The sequence below is a fragment of the Aspergillus neoniger genome (genome assembly GCF_003184625.1).
Source record: "Aspergillus neoniger CBS 115656 unplaced genomic scaffold BO87scaffold_15, whole genome shotgun sequence".
NCBI classification, from domain to species: domain Eukaryota; kingdom Fungi; phylum Ascomycota; class Eurotiomycetes; order Eurotiales; family Aspergillaceae; genus Aspergillus; species Aspergillus neoniger.
The window spans coordinates 105,119-130,843 of record NW_020291143.1 but is presented as its reverse complement, the minus strand read 5'-3'; the positions used below and the strand labels follow the sequence as shown (position 1 = coordinate 130,843).

At 51.2% G+C, this 25,725-nt stretch overlaps 10 protein-coding genes across 10 annotated transcripts; 3 read left to right on the top strand and 7 right to left on the bottom strand.

Annotated features, from left to right (window-relative positions):
- Positions 1 to 221: 221 nt before the first annotated feature.
- Positions 222 to 4,604, bottom strand: CweA (putative GPI anchored protein). Its single transcript, XM_025629302.1, has one exon. The coding sequence runs from the start codon at positions 4,479 to 4,481 to the stop codon at positions 435 to 437; it is 4,047 nt and encodes a 1,348-aa protein (XP_025479915.1). The 5' UTR covers positions 4,482 to 4,604; the 3' UTR covers positions 222 to 434.
- Positions 4,605 to 5,653: 1,049 nt separating this feature from the next.
- Positions 5,654 to 6,871, bottom strand: BO87DRAFT_376326 (uncharacterized protein). The gene is made up of 2 exons (XM_025623271.1): positions 6,768 to 6,871; positions 5,654 to 6,560 (listed from the first exon to the last, which is right to left on the bottom strand). Exon 2 carries the CDS (start codon positions 6,497 to 6,499, stop codon positions 5,987 to 5,989), a length of 513 nt encoding a protein of 170 aa, XP_025479914.1. The 5' UTR covers positions 6,500 to 6,560; positions 6,768 to 6,871; the 3' UTR covers positions 5,654 to 5,986.
- Positions 6,872 to 8,826: 1,955 nt separating this feature from the next.
- BO87DRAFT_406529 (oxidoreductase, short chain dehydrogenase/reductase family) lies at positions 8,827 to 9,881 on the bottom strand (the record flags this gene model as incomplete). The annotated part of the gene is made up of 4 exons (XM_025626008.1): positions 8,827 to 9,027; positions 9,079 to 9,192; positions 9,243 to 9,354; positions 9,406 to 9,881. The coding sequence occupies 4 exons, from the start codon at positions 9,879 to 9,881 to the stop codon at positions 8,827 to 8,829; spliced, it is 903 nt and encodes a 300-aa protein (XP_025479913.1).
- Positions 9,882 to 10,682: 801 nt separating this feature from the next.
- On the top strand, positions 10,683 to 16,127 carry BO87DRAFT_358281 (MFS transporter/fungal specific transcription factor domain-containing protein; the record flags this gene model as incomplete). Its single annotated transcript, XM_025621459.1, has 21 exons — positions 10,683 to 10,765; positions 10,815 to 10,934; positions 10,991 to 11,199; positions 11,250 to 11,296; positions 11,345 to 11,399; positions 11,443 to 11,567; positions 11,625 to 11,891; positions 11,942 to 12,063; positions 12,115 to 12,287; positions 12,337 to 12,402; positions 12,452 to 12,532; positions 13,245 to 13,408; positions 13,470 to 14,225; positions 14,270 to 14,522; positions 14,574 to 14,693; positions 14,799 to 15,093; positions 15,141 to 15,215; positions 15,307 to 15,389; positions 15,523 to 15,581; positions 15,692 to 15,930; positions 15,998 to 16,127. The coding sequence occupies exons 1-21, from the start codon at positions 10,698 to 10,700 to the stop codon at positions 16,125 to 16,127; spliced, it is 3,507 nt and encodes a 1,168-aa protein (XP_025479912.1). The 5' UTR covers positions 10,683 to 10,697.
- Positions 16,128 to 16,640: 513 nt separating this feature from the next.
- Positions 16,641 to 17,519, bottom strand: BO87DRAFT_386426 (uncharacterized protein; the record flags this gene model as incomplete). Its single annotated transcript, XM_025624761.1, has 2 exons — positions 16,641 to 17,054; positions 17,304 to 17,519. 2 exons carry the CDS (start codon positions 17,517 to 17,519, stop codon positions 16,641 to 16,643), a joined length of 630 nt encoding a protein of 209 aa, XP_025479911.1.
- Positions 17,520 to 17,849: 330 nt separating this feature from the next.
- On the top strand, positions 17,850 to 18,720 carry BO87DRAFT_458812 (uncharacterized protein). The gene is made up of 2 exons (XM_025628898.1): positions 17,850 to 18,116; positions 18,219 to 18,720. Exons 1-2 carry the CDS (start codon positions 18,094 to 18,096, stop codon positions 18,604 to 18,606), a joined length of 411 nt encoding a protein of 136 aa, XP_025479910.1. The 5' UTR covers positions 17,850 to 18,093; the 3' UTR covers positions 18,607 to 18,720.
- Positions 18,721 to 18,853: 133 nt separating this feature from the next.
- BO87DRAFT_458811 (putative pentafunctional AROM polypeptide) lies at positions 18,854 to 21,277 on the bottom strand. The gene is made up of 2 exons (XM_025628897.1): positions 19,184 to 21,277; positions 18,854 to 19,134 (listed from the first exon to the last, which is right to left on the bottom strand). Exons 1-2 carry the CDS (start codon positions 21,230 to 21,232, stop codon positions 18,940 to 18,942), a joined length of 2,244 nt encoding a protein of 747 aa, XP_025479909.1. The 5' UTR covers positions 21,233 to 21,277; the 3' UTR covers positions 18,854 to 18,939.
- A 182-nt stretch (positions 21,278 to 21,459) lies between these two features.
- BO87DRAFT_396714 (C6 zinc finger domain protein) lies at positions 21,460 to 23,500 on the top strand (the record flags this gene model as incomplete). The annotated part of the gene is made up of 2 exons (XM_025625261.1): positions 21,460 to 23,357; positions 23,404 to 23,500. 2 exons carry the CDS (start codon positions 21,460 to 21,462, stop codon positions 23,498 to 23,500), a joined length of 1,995 nt encoding a protein of 664 aa, XP_025479908.1.
- Positions 23,501 to 23,526: 26 nt separating this feature from the next.
- Positions 23,527 to 24,536, bottom strand: BO87DRAFT_415725 (sugar phosphate isomerase/epimerase family protein; the record flags this gene model as incomplete). The annotated part of the gene is made up of 1 exon (XM_025626708.1): positions 23,527 to 24,536. Exon 1 carries the CDS (start codon positions 24,529 to 24,531, stop codon positions 23,527 to 23,529), a length of 1,005 nt encoding a protein of 334 aa, XP_025479907.1. The 5' UTR covers positions 24,532 to 24,536.
- Positions 24,537 to 24,632: 96 nt separating this feature from the next.
- BO87DRAFT_376322 (shikimate dehydrogenase family protein) lies at positions 24,633 to 25,644 on the bottom strand. Its single transcript, XM_025623270.1, has one exon. It carries the CDS (start codon positions 25,630 to 25,632, stop codon positions 24,706 to 24,708), a length of 927 nt encoding a protein of 308 aa, XP_025479906.1. The 5' UTR covers positions 25,633 to 25,644; the 3' UTR covers positions 24,633 to 24,705.
- Positions 25,645 to 25,725: the final 81 nt, after the last annotated feature.

Below are 25,725 nucleotides of genomic sequence, written 5' to 3'. Positions count from 1 at the left end.
CATCATCAAGCGCTGTAAAGCATCATGCTCTAGATAACTAACTATTTAGCGTTCTTAGGCCTGAGTCGAATTACTGCTGCTGCTCACCGCCAGTTCGCAGATGACACATGGCTTTACCGACACATGCACGATAGTATGCGTTGAAGGTTGTTTCATGTAAGGAGACCTGGCTAGCTACGGCCTTGATACCGATATGGTGGGTTGAAGGACGAGCTACGTGTACGTCTAAAAGTGAAAGAACATCAAGCATTGTTGCATTAGATTCGAAAGAGAAAAGGTAACAGATACATGCAATCAATTAATGCTGAAAGCGAGTAACATGGATTATGAACGAAGGGCATCCGAAATAGATGATGAGGCAAAAGAATGACATGAAATGTATGGGACATTCTCGGGATTAATGGATCCGCGGATGATTTGCTGCTGCATGGCTTTTACAAGATCAGGGCCAGAAGGGCGACCAGGCCTGTGACGATGGGGAAGAAGCCATGCGCCGGAGCCACCTGTGCGCCTGCGCCTGTGAACATGATGCTGTTTGTCGAAGGAGTAGGCGTAGAGGACGGTCCGGGCAGGTCATAGCGGAAAGATGGCTCGGAAGCGACGGAGCCGCTGGGCTTGGGTGTGGGTACCCCGAGGCTGCTGGCGGCTGCGGCTCCACGGAAGGCTTCAGTGGGTGCAGGAACGTAGACAGGGATCATGTGGAATGTGGAGGCCTCTTGGATGGTGATAGTTGAGGCGATGCTGTCCAGGTTGCCGGGGAAGGGGGCAGTAGGGGCAGGGTCCATGGCGACGTTGGAGCTCATGGCCACGGGCTGCTGTGCTGCAGAGGTTGCCGCGACGTCAGGTACATGCTCTGGCTCCGAAGGGTCGGAGTTGTACAGAGCTGATACACCAGTTGGGTCGGCAATGGAAGCAGCGCCATTGTACATGGGGTTGGAGGGGGCGGCAGCTCGCGTGGACTTGGCAGGTGCGTTGTACATGGGAACGGACTCAATGCTGGGCCCGGTTGGCTGGGCTGGGGCATTGTAGAAGGGTGTGGACTCTGCAGCGCCTGCGGCGACTTCAGGTGCATTATAGGCGGGGGTGGATTGAGCTACAGCATCAGCGGCCCCTGTGAAAGGCTCGTTGAAGACAGGTGCCCCATGTCCGTGTTCAGGGAGTCCAGTATTCCGACTCGGACCACCGCTCAATGTGCGGGTAACCGTGTGGACAATCTCGTGGACGACTGGTGAGGCGCAGCTTGAGCTTGTGTCAGCGTCCTTGGCCGAATCATCTTCGCCGGAGTGAGCAATGGGGTCGACTCCCACATCATGTGGTTTGCTGGAGTCATGCGAGTCATGGGAGTCGTGGGGTTCAGTTGGCTCAAGATGAGTATCCTTGTCAGTGTCCTTCACGTTGGCGGAGACAGAGTGGTCATCACTGTAAGCTTCATTGGTAGCCTGGCCGTATACATTGGTGACTGGGAGGATGGCGGAGTTCCCAGTGTCTATTCCAGATTCACCCTGAATGAGACTGTCGTCTGCGCGGTGATGGTGTCGGTGCGGCTCATCCACATGGGTTTTCTTAGAGTCCACATCAACGGAGTGATCATCCTTATCAGCTTCGTTATATTCAGACGAGAAAACATTCGTAATCGGGATGGTCGCAGAGTTTCCTGTGTCAATTCCTGACTCGCCCTTGATCAAATCCCGGGGTAGATGTGGGTGTCCGTGGAAGCGTCCGTGCTCGGGACGATCAATTGCTGTATCTTTGATATCTGCATCCACGGAGTGGTCATCCTTGTGGGCTTCATTCACTTGGGATGAGAAGGCATTGCTGATAGGAAGGCTAGCAGAGTTGCCGGTATCAATTCCTGATTCTCCGTTAATCAGATCACGAGCATGGTGGTGGTCAGAGCTGCCATGGTGGACAGGCGCCCCCTTCACAGCTGTGTCCTTTATGTCGGCATCCACAGAGTGGTCATCCTTGCTAGCCTCATTGTACTCAGAACTAAATGCATTGGTGATTGGAATTGTAGCAGAGTTCCCGGTGTCAATGCCAGATTCTCCCTTGATCAAGTCGCGTGGGTGATGGGGGTGGGGATGGCCATGGACAGGTACTGGCACGGGCACTGGCTTTGGGTCTGGCTTCTCCTTTACCACAGTGTCCTTCGTGTCTGTGCCCACCGAGTGGTCATCCTTGCTAGCCTCATTGTACTCAGAACTAAATGCATTGGTAATCGGAAGAGTAGCGGAGTTGCCAGTATCGATACCAGATTCTCCCTTGATCAGATCTCGTGGGTGATGGGAGTGGGGTTGAGGCTTAGGATGGTGGGCCTGCACGGGGACGGGCACCGGCTTAGGCTCTGGCTTCGGCTTCTCGATAAGCGTGTCTTTCACGTCAGCGTCCACCGAGTGGTCATCCTTACTGGCCTCATTCTCCTGGGATGAGTAAACATTGGTGATGGGAAGACTAGCCGAGTTGCCAGTGTCAATTCCCGACTCGCCCTTGATCAAATCCCGAGGCCAATGTCCGTGAGGGTGATGCACGGGCACGGGCACTGGAACCGGCTTGGGGTCCGGCTTGTACTTTATCGCAGTGTTTTTCGAGTCCACATCAACGGAGTGATCGTCCTTACTAGCTTCATTGACCTGAGATCCGAAGCTGTTGGTGATTGGAAGACTGGCAGAGTTACCCGTGTCAATACCGCTTTCGCCCTTGATGAGATCACGGGGCCAATGAGGGTGGGGATGATGGTGAGAGGGTGTCTTGACAAGAGTATCCTTATCCTTGACATCCGCGGAGTGATCATCCTCAGATACTTCATTGACTTCGTTGGAGCCCACGTTTGTGAAGGGTAGTGAAGCCGAGTTACCGGTGTCAATACCTGACTCCCCCTTGATCAAATCGCGTTCATGATGATGGTGAGGGCGGTGCTCAGGCCTTGTAACATCAGTGTCCTTGACATTGACATCTGCGGAATGGTTGTCATTGTATGACTCATTGTCCGTGGAGCTGAAGACGTTCGTGATAGGAATAACAGCTTCATTTCCGGTGTCAATGCCAGACTCTCCGGAGATCAGATCACGAGGCCCATGGGGGTGAGGCAGTTTGTGGTGCTCGGGGTGGGCCTGTTTAGTGACATCAGTGTCCTTGACATTCACATCCGCAGAGTGATCGTCGTCATAAGACTCATTGTCTGTAGAACTGAAAGCGTTTGTGATAGGGATAACTGCCTCGTTGCCAGTATCGATCCCAGACTCGCCAGAGATAAGATCCCGTGGAACATGGGGGTGTGGGGATTTGGGGTGATCTGGGTGGTCGGGGTGTCCGTGGTGCGCGTCATCGAACACGCTCTTCTTCTTGTCCACGTCCACAGAATGGTCATCCTTGCTAGCCTCGTTCACCTGGGAGCTGCCCACATTGGTGATTGGCAAAGACGCACTATTCCCGGTATCAATTCCAGACTCCCCATTGATCAGAGGGGGTTCTTCACTTTCACCACGGGGGTGGTGGTGCGGCCAGTGGTGCTTTTCCGGATGCGCAGGCTCGACGACAGCCGTGTCATCCTTCTTAACATCCACTGCGTGGTTGTCCTTGCTCGCTTCGTTATATTCAGACGAGAATCCATTCGTGATCGGCAGGGAAGCAGAATTTCCAGTATCAATGCCAGACTCCCCCTTGATCAGGTCGTCGCTGCCTCTCACCCAGTGGTGGTGCTCCGGATGTTTCGCGTGCTCCGGGTGCTCCTTATCCACCACGGTCTTATCCTTGTTGATATCAGCAGAGTGATCATCTGAATGAGCTTCATTTACGGTGGAAGAGAATCCGTTCGTAATGGGCAGTGATGCAGAGTTGCCCGTGTCGATACCTGATTCCCCGCTGATCAGGTCCTTGTCGTCTCGCACCCAGTGGTGACCGTGAGGGTGGTGGTGCTCGCCCTCGTCGACAACCGTCTTGTCTTTGTTGATCTTAGACGAGTGGTCGTCGCTGTGGGCCTCATTGTCAGTAGACGAGAAACCATTCGTCACCGGCAACGATGCAGAGTTGCTTGTATCAATTCCACTTTCACCACTGATCAGGTCAGGCTCTGACCGGGCGTGGTGGTGTGGGCGGCTGTGAGTCGCACCTTTCACAGCACCCAGGTTCTTGTCAACATGAACGGAATGGTCACCCTTGTGAGACTCGTTCACTGTGCTCGACTTCACATTGGTGTGCGGGTCGTAGTAATGTTCGTTGTCATTTCCATTGCCTTTTTGGTTAATTTCCTCCCTAGGCCAGTGGTGGCCGTGGTGAGCATACTCATCCACGAGCTTCTTCTTCGCATCAACATCAACCGAATGATCGTCGGAATGCTCCTCATTCGCAGTGGAGCTAAAGGCATTCGTAATCGGCAGCGATGCCCCCTGGCCACCATCCACACCACTTTCTCCCGAAATAAGAGTAGCCTTGGCCATTCCGGCGAGCATGGCAATGCTGATTCCGCTTTGAAGTCCCTTCATGTTGTCGGCAGATTACAATCGTAGTAGTATATCGAAAGGGATAGAATACAGGGACGAATAGATCTTAATCAACGAATGACTTCGGCCAACGGGCCAAGGAAAGATCAGTTAGAAGGAACGTAACCAAAGACCGACCGAATAAAAGAAAGACCAGGCTTTGGCAGTTTGGATAACTCGTGGTTGCAACATCATAGGACCCTGTTGCACCTTTTATTTTCGATCCCTTCGGAGGACATTTCCTTTGGTATGCGGCCGTCTTCCAACCAGTACAACAAACAAAGCTCGCTGGGCATTGTTTTGACCGGAGAATGCCTTGAGGAATGGCTGAGATCAGGTCCTGTGGCCCATGGGCAGAGCATCATCAGCTCCCGTCGTCGCAGGAGACACCATCCCATTGTGCCATCAGCATTCCTTAAGGATGAATCGCGCGGAAAACAGGGGACTGGAATGCCCGAACCACGTAAAACATCAGATCATCATCGCTTGCTTTGGGGATGTCTAATACCGCCCGCCTGATGAGGAACGTTGGTTTCCTCTGATGGTTATTACGCCATCGACACCTGCAGACAGCTCAGGGAAAAATGAATACTGGTAAGCCAGCCAGTTCAGCTGTCAGTTTGAACGCCGCGTCGCGTGGCCTACTCCTGCCCGCATGCCAGACCCTCCGCGGCAGCTAGCAAATTTTCTCCCTGCCTTGAATCGAAGGTTCATTGAGCAGGACTGTGGCGTCTAATATCTTCCTCAATTCGACCAGTCGACTACTAATATTAAATCTTATTCAGGTGTACGTTGATTTATCAATTAATTGAAAATTGAATTCATATTCATTGGTGTTAAAATGAGATGTATCCCGTCATCGACATTCACCCCTCATCGCCCTCACTGAAGAGGACCCAACGAGAGACAAACTTCCTATCAAGGAATATTACTCTCCAGAGCCGATCAGTCCGTAGACCGAAGGCAACACGTCGCCGTAGAGAAGGCTGGACGACGGTCGTGGCAGGCTCTGTTAAAGCTTTTCGATGTATGTAGAAGAAAAAAAAAAGAAGAGGAAAGATCGTCGCCGCCGCCCGCTTTTTGTAGTTCGTGTGCGTCACGTGAGCACTCCCGCTTAACTTAGTGTCAATTTTCTCAGGCAGCCAGGCACCCGCTTCTACCATGTCAGGCATCAACTGCTTCCGCATTAATTGCTCCTCTCTCGATATGGGGAAAAGTCTATCATCAAAGTCCACCCATTCAACACCATTTCCTGTATCCACAGCTTGAAGCGTGTGTCATGGCAATTTATGTACAAGTGCTCCCTGCCATTACACTCACATGTACACAGAAGCTCAACCCCAACCCTTGATTATCATCCTTAGCCCACGACGCCTTGTTTGTACTGTAGTTCCAGTTCGCCCGAATTACGCATTGTGTATCTGGAGCAATCACCAAGAGAATCATCACCTCCCTAGAGACAGATTTGGCTGCCACACCTCACACCAGACTGACCACCAGCCACCCACCTACCCCCCGATCACCACCTGCTGGGTATCAGACTTCCACACGGCTCCTCCGACAGCAGCAGTAATCCCTAGCGCGATCGCAACCATGGTCCCAACTGTCACGACAGCAATCGTCGCCTTGACCGCCATGCGTTGCTTGCGACTCAATCTCTGCATCCATCCGCAGCGTCGTTTCTTCTGGGCCCAGAGCTTCGATTCACGGTGGTTCGCGCATTCCACTGGCTGTCGGTGAACCGTGGGCGGGTCTTCGGGATCAAGGGGGCTGTATCGTGTTGTCGTCGCTTTGGCCGCCTTTTTCAGTCGGTCAATATTTAGTGATGGTGTTGCATGGCGATAGAATGGTGAGGATGGCTTTGCTCCATCGGCTGGGTTGAATTCCCCTTGTTGTAGTTCGGGAGTTGATGCGATGGACGCGGCTTCAGGGACTGGGGGGAGGGGAGTTGATCCAGATGCAGTGCGTCTCTCTTTCTGTATCAGTGGATGATCTGTCGACTGGCTGAGTGGACTCGTCATATTCAGGCTGCTTAGGTAATATGCGGCTGTAGAGATGTAGTTACTCCTGACGCAAGTGATGCTAGATCCGTGGAAGGATATCAGTTAATGAAAATAGGAGGGTAAGTGTTGATAACATAGGTGAGAGGGGTTTTAGGGGGTAATGATATGGTTGAGGGGTTGCGAAGGTTGCGCCCCCTGGCTCAACACCTGGATGTTGGAAGGGGTTGGCCGATGGTGGCTTCCTTGGGGGGTTGTACATCCACAAAAATCAGGGGGATTGTCCCACCTACATATGTACACCACAGTCTGCCCCTCTAGATATGATTAGACGTCTTGTAAATTTCTTATCGACATGACATTTCTTGTATTGTGAAGTTTGGGTGCTGTTAGAGAGGTATGGTAGCAGTCCCAGTGGTGTAGATTGGCTGGATTGCTGGGGGAATGGGGGATTCTTTAGGCCTGGAACGTGGTCACAGATGCAGGTCATCCACTGATTCACTGCCTGTAGAAATGCATCCACTATAAGCTATCAGAAGTGGACTTGCTTGCTTAGACGTGTGTCTTATGATAGTCTCCTGAAAGCTATAGATAGAATTTATTTCATACTAGTGACTGAGTGTTCATGGTAGCTCAAATCTGTAGCAGTGGCACAGTCAAAATATGTAATTGCAGGTCATGTTAGGGAAGATATATATTTTTAGATCGACTTGCATCATTGGATTACCCCAGGCAAACTTGCTGCCATACTACTAGGGGACCGTTAGACCAACATGAATTATAGCTCTCTGTACTAGTAGTACCATTTCGATGGAGAAAGTTTTGCTCCACAGTTAAATCGTCCTATCTTGATTTTCGTGTTCAGCTACTCTAGGTGGTGCAGCATAAACATCGAGACGCCTTCATGCGGGACGTTCTGACATCACATATAATGCTCCTATTCTTTTTTTGCAATAAGTGTCTACTATTTACATTAGAGTTCATATTACATGAACGGGCAATTTTCTTGCTCAAACCCAAATGTCCAATATTCGCGAGTTCTACGTATTTTCTTGTCCGATTTTGATATACCACATTAGAGGATTGCCAAGCAACAACTGCCCACCTTTCCATGGCCCAGGATAACATTTCCCAGAGAAGCTCTGATCCAAAATAGACCGCCCTTCAGTCGAATCCTTCTAATGTCGCACAAGCTCAGAAACACAGAATCCCATTGTCACCCGGATCTAGGCCCCGTTGCCTGGGTTATCGGCACATTCCTTGCCAGGCATGGAATGAATAACCAAGAATGGATGTCGGACAGGGATGAATGGCCAAGGTCATTTTGGAAATTAGGGGTCTCGTGTATTGGATCGGAGGTCCCGCGGATGACCCTGGATGCTTTCATCCCTTCGCCCCTGTCCTCCCTTTCTTGGCTATATTAGGCTCGCTCATTATGAGGTATTATGCCAAAGGCATTCCAGCTACTCCAGAGATTGGATGCATACGGAGTGCTTTTAGGAGGGAGATTTCCGCTTTTGGGCTTGAGACCTTGACTTCAGACATTGTAGTTAGTCTCGTTAGTGGAGGTGAACGAACAATCAGTCTGATCCCTTGGGTTTCCAGATTTGGTAGGGATGATGATCTTGATGAGTAGAAGAAATTGCGCATGCATGGATTTATCTTTCAATTGAGCCAACCTTGTGAACAAGTATTTAGAGAAGTCCTGGTTTTATCAAGTTCAATAATTTTAGTAGAGTCAGTCTCAACGTAGCGCTTCGTTTGGTTTAACTGCTCCTACCAACTCTGTTCAACGATGGAAATATTCAAAGGGGGCACCTCCTAGAGATCAGTCGCAGTAGATAGTTAAGCCATTCACTGACTACGGAGTACTCCAGCATCTATTCAGACAGAACATCTGGAGTTATGCTTGACATTATGCACGATATGGTAATAAGACTCTATGCTCGCACTGTTTCACGTGATCATCACGCAAGATTCTATGCTATCTGCAAGCTCTGCTACGAAAAATATAGAATACTAGATGCTTTGTCATTCACACATCAATCACATCATTTCAAGGAACTGCAGAATAGCTGCATTATATACTCAGTTTTGATTGTCGTCATAGCACATCAATCTGGAATTATCCACAAGTCACAATCAAGCCATCTTCAGACTGATATGTGGCTATCTTTTCCTGATCGGGAAACCCACTTCCTACTACCCAATCGGGGAATACACCCTACAGCTGAGCTCCAGCCTGCATGCATCATTTCATGCGTCGAATCAGTGACAGACAACACATTTATTCTATATCCGTATCTAGCCCAACGCCAACCTCTGAAAAGCACCAAATCATCAATCATTCAAGCAGAAGCACAATGTCCACCATCCACTCTCAAATCTGTACCCGTCATAAACCCGCTGCCATCAGCAAGCATATATACTGTCGGTGCCTTGAAGTCTTCTGGGACACCAAGACGGCCTAGTAGCGCACCGCGCATCCAGGTCTCCTCGACTTCGGGCTTTTCTTGAAGAAGAGCATCGGTCATTGCTGTGCGGATGTACTGTTGCATAATTAGAATCGCGAGCGCTATTCTGGGGAGGATGATACATACACCTGCGGATAGAGTGTTCACACGGATGCCGTACTGACCCCATTCCTGCGCCACCGAGCGGCACATTTGGTGCACTGCGGCCTTGGAGGAGTTGTATGCGGTGCAAGTCAATCCCTATCAACCACATTAGTTTAGATCAACACACCAATGGACCGAAAACGAACCCGATTGGCAATTTGGCCCGACATGGAAGCAATCATGACAATGCTGCCTGGGATGTTCTGCTCCTTGAAGATGCGGGCGCAGTGCTTCGCGGGAATAAATGTTCCGATCACGCTGGATAGTCAGTTGCTGTCGTACGTCTTGGAGCTTGGTATGGTCGCTCACTTCACATCCAACATCTTTTTCCACATATCAACTGGGTATTCCAAGGCAGGCACCATTTGTTGAATACCAGCACAGGTCACTGCTCCGCGAAGGGGCATACCCCGGCTCATTGCATCGGCGGCAACTTGCTTGAGGACCTGCTCCGTCGACTGCTCATCTGTAATGTCGCACTTGATGTATGTGGCTTTCAGGCCACGGGCCGCAGCCAGCTTCTGCACGGAGGCCCATTCTTCTGCGCTAGGTTCGGGAAGAAGGTCAAGGCAAACGACATCACCGCCAGCTTCGACGACGGCACCAGCAAGGACAATTCCAAGACCGCGGCCTCCACCAGTAATCACGATTGTGCGGTTGCCGAGGGAGAAGAGGTCATTTGTACGGCCGACGACGGAAGGTTGGGTGGACTCTGAAACTGCGGGAGTGGTGTGGTCAATGGCCACCTCCGGGGTGGTGTTATTGATAGCAATTGAGGGAGACATGGTGAATTGATCGGAGATTAAGGATTTGAAAACTATGGAGAACGACTGACAAGGGGAGGTACTACGGGCTGTTCATATAACGGGAACGAGCAGCTCATGAAAGCGCTTAACGACAACCCAACTAGGAAGATCCTGTCCGACCTGCTGTGCAGACACCTCATGCTTGATTCAACACTTCTCTTAGGTTTACTCTTCCAACAGCTGCAGGCGTTGATCGCATAGGTAACTACAACGGGGCTTAATACTTCCCTTGTGGGAATTTCGCGATAGTCGGCCTTGGAACCATGGCGCCGGCGGGTTGCCGGAGTCCAGCCGAGGTGGGCCCGGCAGAGGCGCGTAACATTACCGCATCCGGCAACTGTATAGGCAAACGTACGATGCCCTATCCCGGTCTCCACCCAGTTCTCGTTTAGCGGGAAGGCCAAGTTGGGGATAGAAGTTGCTCATCTGCAGAGGGTCCTAAATTGAATTATTGTGCCAGGCATCACCGACTTGAACATGCTGGGGTCGGGTTAGTATGGGTCCAGGCATGGCGTGGTTATATCAAAAGATATGTCCATCTGATTGCGAATATAGCCGTCTAGCCTCGCAAGGAACCGACAGAACTCTAATCAGCGGCTACCGTAGAAACTTCCCGGTCTGCGTGGTCCTCCACACCAACCCCGGTTTTGCCCTTCCGACCCCCGCAATCCGCAAAGCATGACGTCGGGCCGTCCATCGGCGGTTACATGCCCTATAAAAGTAGATGGAGCCCCTGAATGGCGCCAGCCCTAATCGCTATGCCTGTCTTCATACGTGTCTGAAGAGTACAGAAACATGACTATTCTTGTTGGAAAGCCCTTGTCATGGGCTATTACCACCACTGCAGGAAGTGGGTTCCTGCTGTGCGTTTCCTGCACCCCTTTCACATTGCATGAGTTGACCCTTGCTTAGATTCGGCTATGATCAGGGTGTCATGTCTGGTCTTTTGACCGGGACGGCCTTTACTCGAACATTCCCGGAGATAGACACCACCGCTACGGGACATGGGAGTTCCTCGTTGCAGGGGACGGTGTAAGTTATTCATACGATGTGTATTGGGATGGGCTAGGTATAGCTGACGTGGTCAGCACTGCCATCTATGAGATCGGATGCTTCTTCGGGGCGATCATTGCCTTATTGATTGGTGAACGTATCGGTCGGCGGTGGTGCATCATAGCTGGCTGCATTATTCTTTCGATCGGAGCTGCATTGCAATGCAGTGCATATAGTATCCCTCACTTGATTGTGGGCCGGATTGTGGCTGGAGTTGGGAATGGTCTCAACACTAGTACTATCCGTACGTTGTGTTTAGAATATGAGATGGACGGACAAGGCTAACGATGGCAGCTGTCTGGCACTCGGAGCTGAGCAAGGCAGCGAGTCGTGGAAAGGGGGTGAGTGGAGACAATCAGTTGACTCTGATACCGTTCTAACAGCTGTAGCTTGCGATTGAGCTATGTATCAACATCTTTGGCGTGATGACGGCATACTGGGTTGGTGAGTATGCCATCTACTAAACATGTTGAGCCAGGGCTGACAGTTGAAGATTACGGAATGAGCTACGTGGTCAACGATGCGCAGTTCCGCTTCCCCATTGCCTTGCAGATCCTTTTTGCCGTGATCACATTAGCGGGCATTATCGTGCTTCCCGAGTCTCCTCGCTGGGTATGCCCGTTCCTTCCTTGCTGCGTATGGAAGTATCACTAATGATAACGATGATAGCTTATTGCCCATGGCCGACACGACGAAGCACGACATGTCATCTGGGCTGTCCAGCCCAACGCCCGACTCATCGACGAGGACGACGCTGCAGTGACTGCCGATGTTACAGAAATAACTACCGCTATCGCTGAAGAGCGAGAGGCCACGCAAGAAGGGTCATTCAAGCTGGTCTTCAAAAACGGCCACCAGAAGTTCTTCTATCGGACGCTACTGGGAATGGGTGGCCAGATGATGCAGCAGCTGTCGGGTGTCAACTTAATTACATACGTGGGTGCCTTGACTTTGAGAACAACGAAATCGGTGTCTGACCTGAGTAGTACAATACGGTTATCTTCGAGGATTCAGTTGGCATGAGCCATAACCTGGCGTTGTTGATGGCTGGGTTCAACGGCGTGGCGTACTTTGCCTCGACATTTGTTCCTATCTGGGCTATTGATCGGTAAGTTCCATACATGTCATGGTGTACTGTGGTCGGTGGCTGACAAGATAGGCTGGGTCGTCGGAAACTGATGCTCTTCGCGGCGGCCGGGCAATGCGCATGCATGGCGATCCTGGCGGGCACGGTATATGACGGTAGCCATGCATCTGGTATTGTCGCCACGGTAATGCTGTTTCTGTTCAACTTTTTCTTTGGTGTGGGATTGCTGGCCATTCCCTGGTTGTGTAAGTTGACCACCTTTTGGGCGGTTGTGGACCTGGCTAATGATAGTAGTGCCCGCCGAATATGCTCCGCTGTCTATCCGATCTCAAGCTGCGGCTCTCGCCACTGCTACGAACTGTACGTCCTACAATTTCCATGCGGAAATAACGAACGCTAATGATTGCAGGGATCTTTACTTTCCTGGTGGTGGAAATCACCCCAGTCAGCATCAAGAGCATCGGCTATCGCACGTATATCTATTTTGCTGGTAAGTCTATTCTCTCTCCGTTTAGCGATTAAAGCTGACATCACAGTGTTCAATTTCTTCTTCCTCCCCCTGATCTATTTCTTTTACCCGGAGACACGGAACCTTACCCTGGAACAAGTGGACCGGCTATTTACCGGGGAAAAGGTCCAGCTGCACTGGCACGCGTCGATGGGCGCCGTTGGGGATGCCAGCGAGCGAGTGGACGAGAAGACAGGCAAGGAGAGTGTTGAGCATGTAGAGTAGAGGTATATTGTGTATGAGTTAGATTTCCATGACCGATTGCAATGATTACTATCTTCAACAACATCCCTGAATGAATTCGACCGGCTAAATGCAATGTCTGGGGAAATCCCCGACTTTCCCCACATTCTCCCCGGCGGGTATCATTTCCCGATCAGGCAATTTTTCTCTCTTCTTCCCCCATCATTCCCCGCGATCCCACATCATCACCCATCAAACTTCCCTCTTCACAATTCCTCTATCGTACACAAATGACAGGGAATTATGGCTGAAGTATCACAACCTATCGAACTACAAACTATGCCTTGCGCCGATTCTCGTCATCTTCCGCGGAAACGGACCCGCACGGGGTGCGTGAATTGCAGCCGGCGCCGGCGAAAATGTAAGCAGCAAGCAAGCAATGGAGCTTGATAGCCACAATAACTAGTTACCTATCTAGTTAGATACCACTGCTCATTGCTGACTTACCCAGGCGACGAAGCAAAGCCAACGTGCACGGGTTGCAAACGGCGCGGCGACAAGTGCCAATGGCGCATGCTAGGGTCCTTCCGCGAGGCCAACATCAAGGTTCTGGAACCGGGGCATCCGTCCATGAATCAAACGGCCAGGGGGACTAGGAAACAGAGTAAATTCAAGGTTAGTTTTTGCTTCTTTAGAAATTGGGTAGGTGTTGTTGGCTTATGATGTTGCTTGGTAGATTCTGAATGTTGTTCCTTCTCCTTCCCGAGCTGCTGGAAAAGAACGGCAGCTGAGTCCGCCGGTTGATGAAGGGAGAGGGTCATCGCCTTCGGCACGATCGCTTCCAGGTAATGGTGAGGGTGAGGGTGAAGTGGTGCGGCCGGATGGTCTGGAAAATGTATCCGGAGCAGCACCGGATGCTCACCCGACGGTGCTTAGTCCTGGTTCTAATCAGGCTGTGTCGCCTCTTTCGCATCACAGTTTCCATGCTCAAGAGATTAATATTGGAAATGGTCAGTCACCTCATCAGGCGAGTGAGCTACCTCACCTATACCCTGATGAAGCGCCTCACCAGCCGTACATCCATTCTAGTCCTGAGTTTGTTGTTGATGAGCTCACTGCTCTGCGCAACCTCTCCAATAATGCGGGACACTTTCCCGGACCTGAAGTCTACCAGCCTATAACATCTCCATTGTTCGATCATAGCGTCTTTTCTGATCCGGCAAATTTGACAAATGATGTTTTCGTTCCGGGCTCGGCCTACGAAGCCCTTCATACCACGCTGCGTAATCGACAGCTGTGGACTGCTCGGACAGAAATCCCCAGTCGCGCAAGTACCCCGGCATCAGTGCTTGGATTTGACGGACCCACGCCGAACACCTCACGTATACAGAGAAGCAGACGAGCTCAGTCCAGACCAGGACGGGACTTTGAACTGACACCCGAGCGCGAAAACATACTCTGGCAGAACTACCTGAACGAAATCTGTCTCTGGGTAAGTGATTCAGACACCCCGCCGGACAAATACTAATCCTGCAGCTGGACATGTTCGACAACCACCGACACTTCGCATCGACCTTCCCTCAGATGGCCAAGTCGGCGCCACATCTACGATATTCCATCCTTGCCCTGTCAGCACGGCAGATGGAGCGACAGCAGAACAAAAAGTCGCAATCAGAAAGTCTTCTCTTATACCAAGAGGCCATCCATCAACTTCTTCCGGAGCTAGAGCAGAAGACGACCCCTGTCATCGCGTCATGCGTCATTTTATGCGTCCTCGAGATGCTCAGCTGTATGTACCCCTCTCTTCCCCTCCGACGTCTCCACCCACTGACGGGTCTAGGCAACCCCAAAGAGTGGCGCCGACACCTCGACGGATGCGCCTACCTTATCCAAGCCGCGGAAATCAACGGCTTCTCGGGTAAAGAGGAGCAAGCGCTATTCTGGTGCTTCGCGCGAATGGGTTAGTTGCATCTAGTCTACCTACTTTATCCCTGTTCCTGGTGTCACCCCCCCCGCACACATCCTCTCAGATATTAGTAGACTAATGCACGACATACTGTTACAGACGTCTGCGGAGGTCTCATCTCCGAAGAAGAGACCATTATCCCGATCCACCACTGGATTCCGCGCGACATGAGCCCCACGGAAGCATCCCAGCTCTTTCTCGCCTCAAACATGATTACCTTCGACACGTACGCCAATTACACTGTCTTCCTGTGTGCCCAGACATTAGGGGTGCTTTTCGGCGGTAGCAGCCAGTTACCAGCGTCCTGCGTGTCATGCAACTATCTCTCTAGTCCCAGGGAGGGCGAATCGCATGTGCAGCGGTGGCAGCGCCTGTTTGATGATGTGGAGCAGTGGTATGAGGACCGGCCGAGTCAGATGAAGCCGATTTTTGTCCTGACAGCGGGACGGAAGACAATGGGGAGGGGCGATGGGGAAAGACCGTTTCCGACGGTGCTCTATGGGAACGGGGCTGCTAGTATGTTGCTTATCCAATTTCCTAATTAGGAAATTGTGGATGTATCCGTAGGCAGATGGCATGGATGTGTGTACTGACTTGTGGATTCTAGTTTCAGGAAACCAGCTCTACCATGCCTGTGCATTGCTTTTGCTGCAACGAAAACCAAAGACGGTATCCCTGCCACGGCGACCGGTGAGTCAAATTTTCTCTGTCTGTTTCATAGTGATGATTACATCCGAAGGATCGGATAATTTCTTCCACTTGGGCATCTGTTTATCCTCGGATATACTTACTTACTAATACTGATACTAATAATGAGGTCTAGAAATCGGTGTTGTGGCACGCGCGGCAAATCTGCGCTATTTCCGCATCAAATACACATCAGTAAGTTGGCCCTTACTTTACGATATACTTGCTCTACGCAGTATGTCTTAAAAGTTTAAGAATAGAGTTAATGGATGGGGAATAGTGGCTGCTGGACCAATGCCCTGCAGCCGCTGTGGCTGGCTGGCAAAGTGATGTCGCATCACTCGGAACATACCGCCATTATTGAGACTTTGACGCGAATTGAGCGCGAGACGGGGTGGGCGACAGCCTGGCGAGTGGAAGACCTAAAGGAGTTTTGGGGAGATGAGGACGAGGATGTGGATGTGGATATGGATGGGGGGATGGATCTGGACTTGCCGAGTGAGAGGCCGAGAGGCAGCATCGGGAGTATTCCTTCGAGTCGGTCGTGAGATGAGAGATTTCCACGATGTGGCATGAGCAGAGCAGAGCAGACGCAGAGCACAGTAGCGTAGCTCAATGCAGGCACGGGTCGGACGGGAGGAGTTTTGGGGTTTGATGGATATCATTGGATTGATTGGGATGATCGAGATCGGGATCCACCAGGCCGGGAATGAGCGGGATGATGATCTTACCGAGACATGAATCGATGAATAGACATGAAATAGATAGTCTCTAGTCACACTGTAAATCTGAGCAGCAAACGTCAAGAAGACATAATGTGATCTTCACCGTAAACCAACATTCTCGGATACTATCATCAACCTTCGTCAAAAGTTAAACAATAGACAGTCAAACCTAGACAACAAGGACGATCCCCATAATCAAGGCAGGCAACCAAGGCAGTGGATCTCAGCTTGCAGGATTCAGCTTCAGCTCTTGCCCCATCTGTGCACTATTATAGGTCCAAACCACCGACTCCTCTCCAGCCGCAGCGGATCTCGCATCCTCCCAAGCACAGGTTCTGGTTCGCGCGTGCGTCCCGATCCGCTTCCACCATCCATCCACCCAGCTAGCAAATCTCCACCGTTCATTTCATTTCTCCATTTTCCAGGAAATAATCATTATCATACAAACCATACACCCCCTTCCCAAATAACTCACAAAAAAATAAACACCAGAGAAAATAAATGAATAGAAAAAAATTACCAAGTAAAATCAAGATTCAGCCGCTACCCTTCTCAGCACAACCTCCAACCCTAGCACCTCCCTCCCCATCTCCCTCAACCCAGCCCCATTATCCTCTCGATCAAACCACAACCTCCAAACCCCCTCGTCATCCACTCCCGGAAACCTTACTGCCAACCACCCCTCCCACCCCTCCAGCGTCATTCGCGATTCGTCCTTCGTCCAGTCAAATGGCCCACACACCTGGCCCTCGCTCTCGGCCCGCCCACCCCAGCACACCTCGTGCGTGGTGACGTCCAGGAAGACCCAGCGTAATGTGGGCGGTGTCTCGCCTGTGATGGTTACCAGGCCGGCTGTGTTGTCGGGTGGGAATTGTGGGTGTGTGAAGAAGCCCCCATTGAAGGGGGTCATGGTGTTGTGGTTGGGGTTTTTGGTTATGTAGAGCTGTTTTGGTTAGATTCTTTTTCGGTTGTTTCAATGCAGGTACAGATTAATTCTGGGTAATGAAGTGGGTTTTCTAGGGTTGGAGCTAGAAAATGGGGGAGACAGGGATGGGTTATGTAGATGTGGTATGATGGTTGCAGGATGGGAAACAGACTACCATCTCTGGGATGTGCATATTCCCGCAATAGGCATACCCAGGATGGAAGTAGATAGTGTAAAGAAGGTAGAAGAGAAGGAAAGGAGACTTACTCGGTTCTCAGGACCCACATACACCATCGCATTATGAATCTGTTCGCGCTGTTCCGTCGTACCCTGATTCACCGAGCAGTTCACTAACAAATGACAGCGTTGTTTCCGACTGGATTCTTTCCGATTATCTTCGCTATCGCGCATGTGTTGACTCGCTTGGTTCAGACCGATCATGGTTGGGAGCATGGTGGCCATCATGGCGATGCCGAGGACCATGTTGACTGACTGACTGACAAGTGAATTATGCTAGTGAGCGTGAGTAGGTGCCTAGCTAGCTAGCCAGGATGAACGACAAGGATCGGAGAGAAAATAATGCAAGCGAGATGGATAAGGACGGAAATAATCAGAAGGAAGAGGAGAAAAAAAGTCAGATCGGCGCATTAAGTAGGGTGGATGGGGTGGAGTCGATGCAACTTGGTCGGAACTAATCGCTAGACTTGCAGATGGAGGAAGTTAATTTAGCTTTGCAAATGGGGTGATTTATAAAGTAGTTTAGGCGGAATCGGGGGCTTTAGTTGTGTCTGCTATTTACATGGATTCTTTTTCTTCATCGTCGTCCTATTCTTCTTCCTATTCTTCGTCTTCGTCTAGGTATTCGGAGTCCGAGTCTGAGTCGCTGTCCTCGACATACTTCTACTCGCACTTTTCCCTCGCCGATTCGTTTTTGAATTTTCATCCTCATCCTCGTCCTCTTCCTCACTTCTCTGCCACCGTCAAGGAGAAAGACCAAGGACAAGAACAAGTCAAATCCACCTACCAACCTCCTCCAATTCCATCCACTGAAGACACAATGGCCGACTCTTCCTCCCCAGGGTACGTCCCCCTCTTACACCGTTCCCATTATCCCCAATCCCAATCTACCCTCATCCATCAACATCCCAACATACCTACATAGTAACACCCTCAATTCTCCAGCCCTACTTCCACTCCCACTACCAATCCCTCATCCACAACTACCCCCAAACCACCCTCCAAGCCCCCCTCCCCTACTCCCCCAACTGCATCTGTTCCCGCTGCAGCATCTACACCAAAACCTCCTTCTCCCACCCCAATCCCAACTAACATTCCCCTTCCCACCAGCAACACCCCCACCGGCAACCGCCGCAACAACCGCGCCGAAGAAGAAGCCGCCAGCGCCGCCAGCGCCATCCTCCCCAACGAAGGCATGAAGGCCCCCGGCTTGACGGCCAACAAGGAAGAGAAATCCAACCTCAAGATCAGCATTCACTTGAACTTGCATGCTAAGGTGAAGTTGGATTTGGATGCGCAGTTGTATGGTGATATTGTTATTGGGTTGTTGTAACCTTGTTACTTTGGAATGTATGTGGGATGAGGTGAGGCGGTGTGTGTATGTAAGGGTATCTTATGGATGAAAGTATGATTGAATGGAATGAAATGGGTATATGATTAGTTTCAGAGTCTTTAACTGTACTCTTTGCGTTGGGAAGTTGTAAAAAAAATTGTAAACGCTTGGAGTATGTTAATTTAATGCTCATAGTGATTTGAACAACTGAATGATGATCATATCTGTGGCAATTATAATGCCAGGTATTCGTTTTAGTGCATGGAAATCAACTATAGTATCGCTGAAAAGTAACAGAAACAATATAAACCTGCAAGGTACACACAGTGCCTGCTATGTAACAGCATTAGTATACTCCCTCAACACCCCCCTCATAACATGCACCGGCGCCGGCCTCCCCGTAAACAGCTCATATTGCGCAATTCCCTGCTCCAGCAACACCACCAGCCCATCAACCACGACCCAGCCCATACCCGATCGTTCATTCATAGCCATTCTCAGCTTCGTTTGTGGCATTCCATATGCGACCTATCCAGTTAGCACTTCTTCAGATACTCTGGGTATATCACACACATACATCGACAAAAACACCTCCAGTCGTACTCCTCAACCACTGCTCCGATATCTCCATCATAACAGGAGCCTGTAACTGTCCACCGGCTGGCGCAGGCAAGCACGCCACGATAATTGTCGGTTGACGGAACCCCGCCGGCCAGGGGTCATTGCTTGACCGCAGAACCTCAATCTGCAAACGGGTGTCCTTCTTCTCAGCCCACCGAGTATAGTACTCAGCTAGTTTCTGCGCATTGGAGCTAGTCCGATTATAGATGCACATCTGACGAACGCCGATCTGGTAGCATGCGTAGATAGCGGCGCGGGCCATACCGCCTGCGCCTATTATCAAGGCAGTTGTGCCATGTCGAATGGCATTAGCGGGAGAGAGATGCTTGTAAATGCAGTCGCGGATCCCGAGGTAATCTGTATTGTATCCTTTGAGAATTTTGGAAGAGGGATTGTTGGACCGCTGAATGACCACTGTGTTTACGGCGTGGATGTCCTGGGCATCTGGACTGACTTCATCCAGCAGGGTGAGGACGTCCGTTTTGTAGGGTAGTGTTACAGCCACTCCGCCGTGTTCAGTGCTGTTTAGGAGCTTGTGGATATCGGAGAATCGATCGCTGCATAATATGTTGTAAGTGTGTGGTAAGCCGCAGGCACTGTAGGCTGCGTTGTGCATTGCTGGTGATAGACTGTTTTGGACTCTTTGGCCAAAAACGGTGAATGTTTGTTTTGTGAGTAGGTAGCATGAGGTAAGTGCTTGTTGGGCTGATGCGAGTGTGACTCCTATGTCACCTTCTGGTAAAGATGGGAGTATCACTGGTGAGAGAATAGGATTTAAACATATAGATGCTCGGCCGAGTGGCCCAGTATGGTATGCGGTTATGGGGATGTCGGTTATCTCACCCAGCCGTTGTTGTAAATTCAGGTTGCTGAGATCGCCAGGGAAGTTGGGCTCCGAAGTGATGCGAAAAGCGTCAAAGCCAAGCTCATCTGTCTTTTCTAAGAGAGAGCGAACTTCAGGAAAGATGCTCTGGTTTCCCGTCATAGAGGTTGACTGATAGGTGGCAATGATCTTTGTGTGACCTTTGGCCAGCTTTAATCGGCTAAAGTCGGGGCTGTCAACAGGACACGCCACAACATCGGGCGCCAGTCGAAAAAGCATCTCTAAGAGCTGGCGGCATCTAGGATTTGACTGCTGAGGAACCTCAATGGAGACTGAAACCCGGGTATGTTTCCGGATTGTCGCCATATGCTTGGCAATCCTTTCCATGAAACGACCATCATCAAGATCAGCTGCACCCCCGTCAATCACAAGATTAACCGCGTCAGTACCACTCTCCAGAAGTCCCAAGTCCGGATTATCTTCCAACCAGGTCAACGGCACCTGCAGCGCATATGTATGAGACGGTGAAAACGGGTCCGAGGAGTAGAGCACATGAAAAGCGCGCCCGAAGACTTGATGCAAAAACCTCAGGAACACCCTCTCAGCCTCCTTGAGTTTGATATACGCCGGGAGTGGGCGACCAGCATAGTCAGTCACCTTCTCTTGTGTGTGATTGAAGAAGTCAAAGCTGGAGCATGACTGGAAAAACTCATTGCCTGCTTCAAAGATACGGTTGAACTTGTCAGGGCTAGTGGTCATGATGAACTGCTGAAGATCAACCCGGTCGCGTCTGACATACACCACAGGATGATTCTGTGCAAATTCCTTCAGAAGCACCTGCTGTTGGCGATTCGCTGACCATCCCACACCAGTGATGGTTATTACACATCCTGTAGAGCATTTCTCTAGCAACGAGCGAGTCAATTTTAGCTCCAGCTCCCGGTATCGCGCAGGACCGTTGTGCGCAATGTACTCCTGAGGAGATAGGTGCACCTCCTGGCGAAATACAGCATCAAAATCAATGAACCTGCGACGCAGCGCGACCGATGCAATGATGCCTAGGGTTTTCTTTCCGGCGCCGACGAATCCCACGAGTAGCAGGGTGGCGTCCGCACTGTACCGCCGGCAAGGGATAGCTACAAGGCGGTCGCATGGTGTCAAAGGGGAGCTGAGACTAGACATTGAGCCTGCTATGGTAGAAACGCTCAAATTCCAGCATCTCAAGTCATTGCTGGCTGCTTCAGCTGTGGCAAAGTGAGCGGACGAACTGGACAGTCAAAGTGAGACCGCGTAAATTCCTTGCCGATCACATGATCCAGACTGAAACTCAACTGCAGCACAAGAATATGCATCGTGAAAAAGGAGAAACCATCGGATAAATTCAGTAGCCGCTAATAACGGCATATGATATGCCTGAATCCAGGTCATCGAAGCGCCAGCGCATCGCTCGCGCCTGTGATCAGTGTCGGCGTCGAAAATCCAAATGCGACGGAGACCAGCCAGTCTGCACCATCTGCCACTCGGCTGGCAGGACCTGCACGTATGAAAACATCAGTCGACACCGGGGATTGCAGTCGGGATATGTTCGCAGTCTAGAGGTGACTTTGGGCCTTTTTCTCGAGCGGTTCCCTCGTAATGAGGATGTCTTGCGACGCTTCCTGCGCGACCCTCAGTGCAAGACGCAGCTACCGGCGAGTGAATTGGCAGAGCGTGGGCGACAGTCCAGGCTGGCCAGATACGTGTATCGAGTGCTGAACCCAGACTCACAGGATGAGTCGAGTAGCGAGCTTGATGATTTTGCAGAAACTGCATCACGAGCATGCGACATTGATGAAGGGGGAGGAGAGGAAAGAGAGGGCATTGCCCAGGAAAGAACCCCTGGCAAGCACGGAATATCTGAGGCTGTCTCAGTGGAATACCTCAATCAACCCATACCGAGTAATGCCGATCAGCTGCTGCAGTTCTATTTTACCCATATCCACAGCTGGCTTCCTATCGTCGAGCGTCGGGACGTCCTCCGCGTCCTGCACACCCCTCCAGATGCGTCATGGTCGGCTCGAGAGGCTGCCTGTCGTCTAGTGTTATGGGCCATTGTCGCCTATTCATCGGCAATGCATGATACACTGGGTCGGGGCAGCCAGGTCAACCCAACGCAGATTGCTCAATCCATCCGATTGCAAGTCCTGAGGGACATTGACCGGCTGCAGCTTGGCCATCTTCAATCTCTGTTGATCGTCACCCTCCTTTACCTGGGGGTGGGCCATCTGCGTCTTGCGTGGGTACTAGTTGGCGAAGCCACGAGGATGCTCGAGATGCTTCCAGAATCTGTCAGGTACGCTCGCTACATACACATCCGGCATGGATGCATCTTGATCGACAATCTTACTTCGGCAATCCTGGAGAAAGCTCCTTGTGCCTCGCTTGATGATCTGCGACAGTGTGCCTTAGTGAGCGAGGACGATGTGGACGAATGGGAGCTGTGGTCTATGCTGCGACCTGACCAGTCTTCAGGAGGCAGTGTCGTCACCAAAGGCCCCTTGCGAGCTCTAAGCAGTCTCAACCTTATTCACGGACTGATGCGATTTCTTACTCAGATACTCTATTATCCATCTGGGACCCTCCCTATCCAGGAGCTCATAGTTGAGCTACGGAACTTGCAAGACCTTGTGACGGCTAGGCGGCCTTATCGCGGTCTTGAGTTTGCAAGCCCTCCTCTTCTTACGCTACATCTAACCACAGCCTTCGTGGTATTTTCTCTCGCGCTGAAGCACAAGACGTTCGATCCGGCCATCAAGCCGCTGGCCTTGACTAGCCTGCGCTTTACTCTTGAGATACTGGATGCATATACAGGAATCACTGGAATGGCGGGCTCATCTCCGCTGCTTCGCTGCTTTTCCTTTCAGGCCTACCGGTGTCTACAGAGTGCTCCTAGCATATTGGGGCCGGGAATGGAGCAGCTGAGCAGTCGACTGATCAATCATATGCAGAAGCTCAAGCGAAGTAGTGAGGGTGGCGCTCCAAGTGAGGCGCTACGTTTTACATGGTTGCCCGTGGGGAATCATCTTGAGTGGCCTTACATGCCAGTGACACGACACCATTCTCAGCGGCCTTTGGCGCCTGGAGGCACTCTCTACGATGGATTTGATCTTGCCCAGGGGAATACGGTGGTAACAGACCAAGTAATGGCCATGCCCGGCTTGCCCACGACTCCTAGTGTTATGGATACTGGAAACGAAAGACAGGCTCAAGAGCCTGAAGACTTCGATGCTCTCTTTGAGGAAATGGTGGCTTCTATTCCACAAACAAGGTATGTCGATATTCCGGTTATTGTTTATTCATACTAATCATTACAGGAATGAGCCCACATTTGCCGAGAACTTAGGGTTTTATGCAGGAAATCTAGATACAGACTTCCTTGCTCAGCTGCAACATGTCCCAGATAATGGTTGATGTCAACGTATCCATCATGATCGTGATTATAGATCCAATTCCTTGGCCAACTGTTGCCAGGCTCGGATACCTCGCTGGGAATGACTCTGTGGCACGCTCGGATCCGGATCTGCCATGGTTCTGGAGAACAATTCCATTGACGCCCATCCTTCGAATCCGAGCTCCTTCAAAATTACGCGCGCCACCTCGACTACAGGGAGATAGCCACCCTTGTCCTGTTCATACAGGAACAATCTCGCGTTGCGGCTCCAGTTCATGCGGGCCGGCTGGCCATCAACGTGGAATGGGTGGCCTGGGACCAACGGCTGCTCCATCTTTTCTGCATCGACAACCTGAACATAAAAGACCTTTTCTACGTCGATGGTCTTGACCAGGTGATCTAACGACTGGGCCAGCACAGCATCTGCGTCAGGGACCTTTCCCGAAGGACTGGCGGGATCAGCCCATACCCGACCGGCGATGTTGAAGGTATCCAGACAACAACCAAAATTGGGGCGATCCACCCGTTGGATGATTTCCCACATAGTGTCCCATGTTGAGACATAGGTACCCCAGGCGAGACTCTCGTATGCAAAGCGAACTGGCGGCTCTTGCTTCAGGCCCAGATCGGCCACCTCGATCATGTCGGAGATGATAAGATCAAGGTCTCCTGAGATGCCATCGGGCTGAAAATTTGACGGGATTTGGATGATATCGGTGCCGAGGATCTTGATAATCTTGAACCAGGTGTGAAGTTTGGCGATTTTCTGTTGGTGGATATCTCGATCCAGCAGGCCCTCATAAAACATGAACGGCTGTAAGCCAATCACTTCCAGGCCGTGATGGTTACAAATGCCCTTGGTTTCTCGGGCGGCAGCTAGGAGATTCTCTTCTGTCGGTTCTCCCTTTTCTTTGGCAAGGTATTCCAGATCTTCGTAGAAAATCTCCACTCCTTGGAAGCCGGCCTGGGCGATCTGGGAGAGCTTCTCGGGGAGAGAATGGACCCAGGCACGGCCCACGGACATGGAAGCGATGGCAGGTTTGCAGGGCATGATGAATAGAAAGAACTGACAATACAATGTATGTGATGTTCAAAGCGTAGCATGAACCTTGGGTGTGCATTTATATGCTTTCTATCATACGTCAGGCCCGGCCCACACTGAGGTCATCGGCAATGCCCTCATCCGATCCCTGTCCCTGCAATCCACCAACTCTACTCTTATCCTCTAGAAGTTAATACCCGGACTCTCCTCTGCAGCCTTCCGCAGCACAGACCACGCTCCATCCAGCGACAACTTCTGTCTCTCTTCTTCCCCGCACCAGAGCCGATACTGCTCTGGCATCTGATGTCCAATCACCTCCGTCCCCTCCACCGTAGCCCACCCACGCTGTCGCGCCATCTTCAGAAACCTCGTCTGTCTCGGCTTGAAGCACATATCCAACAACACACCCTTAGTAGGAGCATCCAAAAACGCCTCCATAATGCGATGTACTTCCTTTTCCTCCGCTGTCACCGGCTCCGCATCAGGAACCGTCCCAACGACATACCCCGGCACCGCATCCTCCAACAAACCCGCAACCTGCTCCACCCTCTCAACATGAACCATCTTCAACCCCTCCCCATACTCCTTCTCCGTATCCTCCCTCAACACCCTAATCTCTTCCTCATCCCGATTCACCACATAAATAGGCGTACATCCCAATTCCGCATACAGCGCATACACCGCCGCGCGACACGCTCCCCCAGCACCCACAATAACCGCGGCCTTACCCCTCCCTTTCTCCTCGGGATCAGCTGATAGCAAGCACCCCTTGATCCCACGCCAGTCTGTATTCGTTCCACGTAGCGAGCCATCTTTTGCGCGATAGACATTATTGCATGCTTGGAGGCGCACAGCGTACTCGTCTAACCCGTCGAGATGCTCCATGATGGTGCGCTTGTAGGGCATGGTTACCACCCCGCCGGCGAAGGTGGGCTGACGGAAGAGTGTCATGGCGTCTTCGACGGTCGGGCACTCTTGCGCGATGAAGGTCCATGGGTAGCCCATGCTGTTGAAGGAGTAGTTGTGCATCGGGGGCGCGATGGAGTGGGTTACCCCGATGCCGACGAGGTAGGCGTAGCGCCGGGGGTCGGAGGTGGTGGTGGCGGACATGGTACTTTCCGTGATATCTTGTTTTGATTTGGATTTCCTAAAAACTTGTCTGTAGAGTATACGACTGGCTGCAGATAATATAACAGTCAGAAT